At 48.2% G+C, this 7,412-nt stretch overlaps 1 protein-coding gene across 1 annotated transcript; it reads left to right on the forward strand.

Moving 5' to 3' along the window:
• Positions 1 to 458: 458 nt before the first annotated feature.
• Positions 459 to 6,010, forward strand: FZD1 (frizzled class receptor 1). Its single transcript, XM_003407154.3, has one exon. It carries the CDS (start codon positions 914 to 916, stop codon positions 2,864 to 2,866), a length of 1,953 nt encoding a protein of 650 aa, XP_003407202.1. The 5' UTR covers positions 459 to 913; the 3' UTR covers positions 2,867 to 6,010.
• Positions 6,011 to 7,412: the final 1,402 nt, after the last annotated feature.

Raw genomic sequence — 7,412 nt, forward strand, 5'->3', positions numbered from 1 at the left:
AGTTAAAGGCATCTGTTCTGATCGCAGCGCTCGGTTTGCAGTTTGTAACCAGCGTGAAGAGTAGGATTTTTAAACATGAAAACGCATAAAAGAAAGAAAAGCCAAGTCGCGCGGTCCGCCGGCTCCTATTCATTATTTCCAGCAGCATATGGGACCATTCTCCTACTTGTCCTAGTGCCCTTTCTTCTGCAAAAGCAAAAGCAACCAAGCCTGTCCCGCTTCGTAGGAAACCTGCTCTTTGTGCCTGAGCAGTGCCCCTGCATCACCACTACGCCCTCCTCCTCTCCCCTCCTTCTCCTCCTGCCGGTAGCCGGCTTTCGCCCAGGGAAGTAGGCGGCTGGTGCCCTTTGCGCCGGAAAGCCGGTGCCGCGATTGGGGGACGGTCCCTGAGCATCCAGTTCCGCGTCGGTTTCAAGGCTCCTCCCTCCTGGTGAAAGACAGACTGCGGGGCGCCTGGAAACTGGTCCGAGGGCGCGCGCGAGAGAGGAGAGGGAGCGAGTTGAGGGATTGACACAAATGGTCAGGCGGCGGCGGCGGAGAAGGAGGCGGAGGCGCGGGGGGGAGCCGAGGCCGCTGGGCTGCCCAGAGTTGTGCGCCCTACCCGGCCGCGGCCACTAGCGCGGCGCCGCCAGCCAGGAGCCCGAGAACCGAGGGGCAGGAAGGCAGGACGCGACCCCGGCGCGCCCGAGCCACCCAGGCTGTCCCCGCCGCCCGCGCTTCATGAATCGCAAGTTTCCGCGGCGGCGGCGGCTGCGGGACGCGGAGCGGGAGCCGGGGGAGCGGGCCGAGTGCGGCTGGGGCTCGACGTAGGGCACCGGCGCAGAGGAGATCGCCCCGGGCGCAAGGAGAGCCGCCGCCCGCCGCTCCACCGCCAGCTCTAGCGGAGCGGCGCCAAGAAAGGAGCCGAAAAAGTATGGCTGAGGAGGAGGCGCCTAAGAAGTCCCAGGCCGCCGGCGGCGGGAGCTGGGAACTTTGTGTGGGGGCGCTCCCTGCCCGGCGGGCGGCGGAGGGGAGCGGGGACAGGGGCAACGGTCGCCGCCCCCCATCTGACCCCGGGCGCTTGGCGCGCCGGCTGCTGCTGCTGCTTTGGCTGCTAGAGGCTCCACTGCTGCTGGGGGTCCAGGCTCAGGCGGCGGGCCAGGGGCCGGGGCAAGGGCCCGGGCCAGGCCAGCAGCCCCCGCCGCCGCCGCCTCAGCAGCAGCAGAGCGGGCAACAGTACAACGGCGAGCGAGGCATCTCCATTCCGGACCACGGCTACTGCCAGCCTATCTCCATCCCGCTGTGCACGGACATCGCGTACAACCAGACCATCATGCCCAACCTGCTGGGCCACACGAACCAGGAGGACGCAGGCCTCGAGGTGCACCAGTTCTATCCGCTGGTGAAGGTCCAGTGCTCCGCTGAGCTTAAGTTCTTCTTGTGCTCCATGTACGCGCCCGTGTGCACCGTGCTGGAGCAGGCGCTGCCGCCCTGCCGCTCCCTGTGCGAGCGCGCGCGCCAGGGTTGCGAGGCGCTCATGAACAAGTTCGGCTTCCAGTGGCCCGACACGCTCAAGTGCGAGAAGTTCCCGGTGCACGGCGCCGGCGAGCTGTGCGTGGGCCAGAACACGTCCGACAAAGGCACTCCGACGCCCTCGCTGCTGCCGGAGTTCTGGACTAGCAATCCCCAGTACGGCGGCGGGGGCCACCGCAGCGGCGGAGGCGGCTTCCTGGGGGGCGCCGGCGCGTCGGACCGAGGCAAGTTCTCGTGCCCTCGTGCCCTCAAGGTACCCTCGTACCTCAATTACCACTTTCTGGGGGAGAAGGACTGCGGGGCGCCCTGTGAGCCAACCAAGGTGTACGGGCTCATGTACTTTGGGCCGGAGGAGCTGCGCTTCTCGCGCACCTGGATCGGCATCTGGTCGGTACTATGCTGCGCCTCCACACTCTTCACGGTGCTTACGTACCTGGTGGACATGCGGCGCTTTAGCTACCCCGAGCGACCCATCATCTTCCTGTCTGGCTGCTACACGGCTGTGGCCGTGGCCTACATTGCCGGCTTCCTGCTGGAGGACCGGGTGGTGTGTAACGACAAGTTCACCGAGGATGGAGCGCGCACGGTGGCGCAGGGCACCAAGAAGGAGGGCTGCACCATCCTCTTCATGATGCTCTACTTCTTCAGCATGGCCAGCTCCATCTGGTGGGTGATCCTGTCACTCACCTGGTTTCTGGCGGCCGGCATGAAGTGGGGCCATGAGGCCATCGAGGCCAACTCGCAGTACTTTCACCTGGCCGCCTGGGCGGTGCCGGCCATCAAGACCATCACCATCTTGGCGCTGGGCCAAGTGGACGGCGACGTGCTGAGCGGGGTATGCTTCGTGGGGCTTAACAACGTGGACGCACTGCGCGGTTTTGTGCTGGCGCCTCTCTTCGTGTACTTATTCATAGGTACGTCTTTCCTGCTGGCTGGCTTCGTGTCGCTCTTCCGCATCCGCACCATTATGAAGCACGACGGCACCAAAACCGAGAAGCTGGAGAAGCTCATGGTGCGCATCGGGGTCTTCAGCGTGCTCTACACGGTGCCAGCCACCATCGTCATCGCCTGCTACTTCTATGAGCAGGCCTTCCGGGACCAGTGGGAGCGCAGCTGGGTGGCCCAGAGCTGCAAGAGCTACGCCATCCCCTGCCCCCACCTCCAGGCGGGTGGGGGCGCCCCGCCTCACCCGCCCATGAGCCCAGACTTCACAGTCTTCATGATCAAGTACCTTATGACACTGATCGTGGGCATCACGTCAGGCTTCTGGATCTGGTCGGGCAAGACCCTCAACTCCTGGAGGAAATTCTACACCAGGCTCACCAACAGCAAACAGGGGGAGACCACCGTCTGAGACCGGGGAGCTCAGCCCATTCCCAGCCCTCAGCCCGGTCCCAGCCACTCCCCAAAAGCTGGCCCCGAGGAGTCCATTGCAAGCCCGGCTTCCTCACTGAATACTCACTTTCACAGTCTTCTTTCAACAACGCAGCTCCTGCAAAAGCATCCGTCCCTGGGGGCAGAGGGCCCAAGGGGCCCGACTGCTGAGACGGGAGATGGACTGTCCTCTCTCGCTCTCACTCTCCTACCAGGACTGTACACTTTCATGGTTGTAAATACCCTGTGTAAGATTTTTGTAAGTATATTTGTATTTAAATGACAGCTAATCACGCGTTTTTTTTTTTTAATTTTAATTATTTAGAGCAGTTTATCTATTTGAGGCTTTTCTTCTTGCCCTTTTCAGATTTCTACAGAGGGGAAAAACAAGCGCATCCACCCGTTGCACTCGCTGGTTGCTCTCGCACCCCTCCCTGCCGCAGGGTGCATCCTTCGGTCTGCCCAAGACCTGCTCCAGGGCGAGTCCAGCCCTGCGGGGGTGCGGCTTGGGCCGCTCTGATGGGGTCACTTCCCGCCTCCTCTTTCCTCCTCCCCTTCCTTTCAGTGTTTGGGGTGGGGGCTCTTAAGGTACAGAATTCCGCAAAGCTTCCAAAGTCCGGGGTGTTCCCCTTTCCCTCCCAGCTCCGCCCTCGCCTGGGTGGCAGATTTTGAAGGCCTGTCCCTTTGATTTTCTGAAGGTAACTTTTCTATGTCTAGAACTTTCTCTCCCAGCTCTGTAGTGGCCCAGGGGTTTGCATGCTGGCAGTCCCAGCCTTCCTCTCGCTGCCTCCAATGCCCAGACACTCCCTCCCTCCACCTAAGTAAGTTAGAGGGTGAGTAGGATAACCAATGCCAAACTTTTTAAAGTCTAAAATTTGGAGCATGAGGTCATTTCAGTTCCTAGTGTCTAAAACCTGGGATAGGAGCCCTGGTGGTGCAGTGTTTAAGGCGCTTGGCTGATAACTGAAAGGTGGATGGTTCAAACCCACCAGCCAGGAGAAAGATGTGGCAGTCTGCTTCTGTAAAGCTTACAGCCTTAGAAACCCCGTGGAGCAGTTTTCCTCTGTCCTACAGGGTCTGTATGCGTCCAGTCGACTTGACTGGCAATGGGTAGAACATGGTATGGTTTTGGCCAGCATCATGGAAAGATGTGGTTACTGAGATTTGTGAAGAGGTACTTTGCTTTGTGTGCGTTGGGATAGACTGAAGATGGGGTTTATAAAATGTTAATTCTAATTGCGTACTGATGCCTGGCAGCCAGCCTCTAGGATAGGCAGCCCAAGCATTTAGATTTTACCCTTCCGTAAAATGAAAATATTGAGGTCACCTGGGAAGCTTTGTTAAGGAGTGGATTTTTTTGCCTTCATTAACAGGACAGCAAAACAAACTGGATATGAAAACTTGAAGATTTCAGTGAAATGGACTTCCTTCAAATGAAGTGCTATTGTTTTGTTTTTAATAAAACAATAATGAGACATATATCACAAACTTAAAATGTAAAAGTAGTACACTTTCAACTTATTATTATGGTTATTATTCAGCAACACACCCCCTAGGGAGGGAAAATAGACACCACAAATAATAACCTGGTAATATTACAGGAGGTAAAGGAGAGGGAAAAATTGATGGGGTTAGGTTTTTTGAATAGACAAACAAAATATTGACATGCATGCTAAAGGAAAATATATGCTGGTCTGCTGCGCTCAATCCTGTGTGCTCCTTTTACAGATTTACAGAAATTTGTCAAATGTAAATCTTTCAAAGCCATTTAAAATATTCTCTTCAGTTCTCTGTGAAAAGGAGGAGAAAAACAATCCTCTTGATTGTATTGTTTTAGACTTCAACAGTTTATCAGACGTGGTACTTAGGAACTAAATTTATGTGTCATACCCTAAAATGACTATGGTTTTTGAATTTGGTATGCATTTATTCTGTTCACTGTCACAAGATCATCTATATTTATAGAGGAATAGAAGTTTATATATATAAAATACCATATTTTTAATTTCGCAAATAAAAAAATCAAAGTTTTGTACAAAATTATGTGGTTTTTGTGCCTGAAAATAATAGTTTGAACTGTCTGCACTATTCTTTACATTTCAGTGTCTCATAAGTGAATCTCACAGCATAAAAATTCAGGAATTCAATGAAAGTCTACTTAAACCTTCAGACCAGCCCTTCCAAAGAATTATTCTGTTTGCATTGTTGTAATTCACCTTGTCAAGTCCCAAGAAAAGATGGTTTTCATGACAGTGGAAAATAGAAGTTTGAAAATTATTTCTCTACTCAAAGAGGATTATTAAAAGAACTCTAATTTTAATAGTAAAACTTTTTTTTTCTTTCAAAGGTAAATTTACATGACTTTTTATAATATGGAGGTTTATTTTTAAATCATCAGCCATCACTCATCACGATTTTTATGAGATATTGTCTTAAGTTTTTCTATAATCTTGGATATTCTGAAAACATAAATAGGCAATAAATGGTTAAGTGACTGTTTATAAGCATTTTAGCAGCAGCTGGGTTATAAAACTGTTTTGTTGTTTGCTTCTGAAGATGCCATTTTATACCGTTCAGAGAGCCTTCTCCAGAGGACTTATCTAATTGGTCTGCCCTTAGAGTTTATGTATATGGATGTATGTATATGTGTAGATACATACACACACACACAAGTATACACACCAGTCTTTCTAAAATAGAAAGGCAAAGTGTACTTGTACATTTTGTAATATGGAAATAAGGTTATGAGAAATGGAAAATGACAGATGGAAAACCTCAAATAGCTTTGGCAAACAAGTCTCTTATTCCTTTACAGAATAAAAATATCTTTGTTAAATTTCCCATGAAAACATTTTATGGTAATATGACAAGGGCCTAAAATGAAAATCATTGATACAATAGAGTTACTTTCATGTTTACAAGGTAGTTTGTCTTATGATTTTAAGTCATTATCGTTATTCATTTTAAGGCAAATGAAAAAAAATTTAATTGATAAATATATCCTTCAGTTTTAAGTAGCAAGATGCAATTATTAGGTTCTTTGTCTTTGTTAGATTAATCTAACATAGTAGATACCCAAAACGGTTTTGTATAGAACCCCAAAATAGTAATACTTGGGCCAAATTAAAACAAGCCACCTCACTAGGTTAATTTGATTTAATAATTTCTGGGGGAAAAAAGTTTTTTTTTTTTTTTTTTTAAAGATTATTAGCCTTCCCCTGAAGAACAAATATCAAAGCTGCTTTTTTTTTTTTTTTTTTAAACTGTGGGTGTCTTTAGCATAGTGTGGCTATAAATTTGATGCAGAATGGTTTATATTTTGGATTTAAATAGTTTTAGAAAAGATCTTTAAATACTATCAGACTTTGTTTTTAGAAAACTATTTTAAATTATGTAGCATATAGAAAACCAGTATATTCTTTTGTTTTTTACAATACTGGTGGCAAAACTGGACCTGCCTGGAAAACCGTAAAGCTACTAGGGATAATGTCACATTAGCATGCTGTTCCTTTGACAAGCCCTGTTTTCAGATGGCTGGATTTGCCAATTTTTTTTTTTTTAAACCAGCTATCAACTGGAGTCAATTTGGTTCAGCTTTTGGAGTAAGTGTATATGTAGTATAAAAGCTTTCTGATGCTCTTACAAAAAAAAAATTTTTTTTTAAACCTAAACTTTGTAGAGGCAGAGTCATATAATTAATTTCAAAGCCAGTCGGTGCAAGTTTATGCAAAAGAGCTGAACTGGATTTTTCAGCTGGTCCTGGGGTAGTCACTTGTCAGCCTGAGTTGATAGTGCTGGTCCTTTTGTTTGGTCTCCACGGAGCAGTGAAGCCTTCCGCTGAAGCTGTATCATTCCTACAGTCCAGGATTTAACTAGAGAAGGAAGCCACAGTGAAGAGTTGTTGACCAATTAGGTAAAAAATCCTCTAAAGCACAAACCACTTCAGGACATGGCTTCAGATCACTTTTCCTGATACCATGTTTCAGCCTTGTTACGCATTTGTTTTCAAGATATGGTGCCATATTTTCTGTGTTTGTGTGTTTGTGTTTAACTTCAGCCACTCTTTTATTTCATTCTAATCCATCTATTGGCTTTAGGCCATGTTAATGTAATCTACATGTAACTAATTAAAACCAGTGGCATGACACTGGGTATCCCTGATATTTCTAATTATAATATTCTGTGTAACTGGAGCTTTCAGGGTAGACATACAATGTGGCCATTTCATATGTCTAGAGGTGGTCACTACTGAATTTGTTATGAAATACTTCGCAGAATACACTACTGTCAAAATCTTGTAGGGTTAACCCTGTAGGATCTGAAATAAGATATGGTCTACATGGAATGTAAACTTTGTCAGTTACATTACTAAAAAGGAATTCAATGCTACCTTAAATTAAAAGCTTTTATCTTAAAACCCTTACATTTGAAATGGGGTTTTACAAGGGAAGTGCTGAAAAGGTAAAGTTTATTTTGGTAACTTATGTATTTTAAACTGTTGGCAGATGCCAATAGCACATACAATT

The sequence above is a fragment of the Loxodonta africana genome, chromosome 8, assembly GCF_030014295.1.
Source record: "Loxodonta africana isolate mLoxAfr1 chromosome 8, mLoxAfr1.hap2, whole genome shotgun sequence".
Lineage (NCBI taxonomy): Eukaryota > Metazoa > Chordata > Mammalia > Proboscidea > Elephantidae > Loxodonta > Loxodonta africana.

What these genes read in the sequence shown, in the direction of transcription:
- FZD1 (XM_003407154.3), top strand. Translation starts at nt 914, where the DNA reads ATGGCTGAGGAGGAGGCGCCTAAGAAGTCCCAGGCCGCCGGCGGCGGG.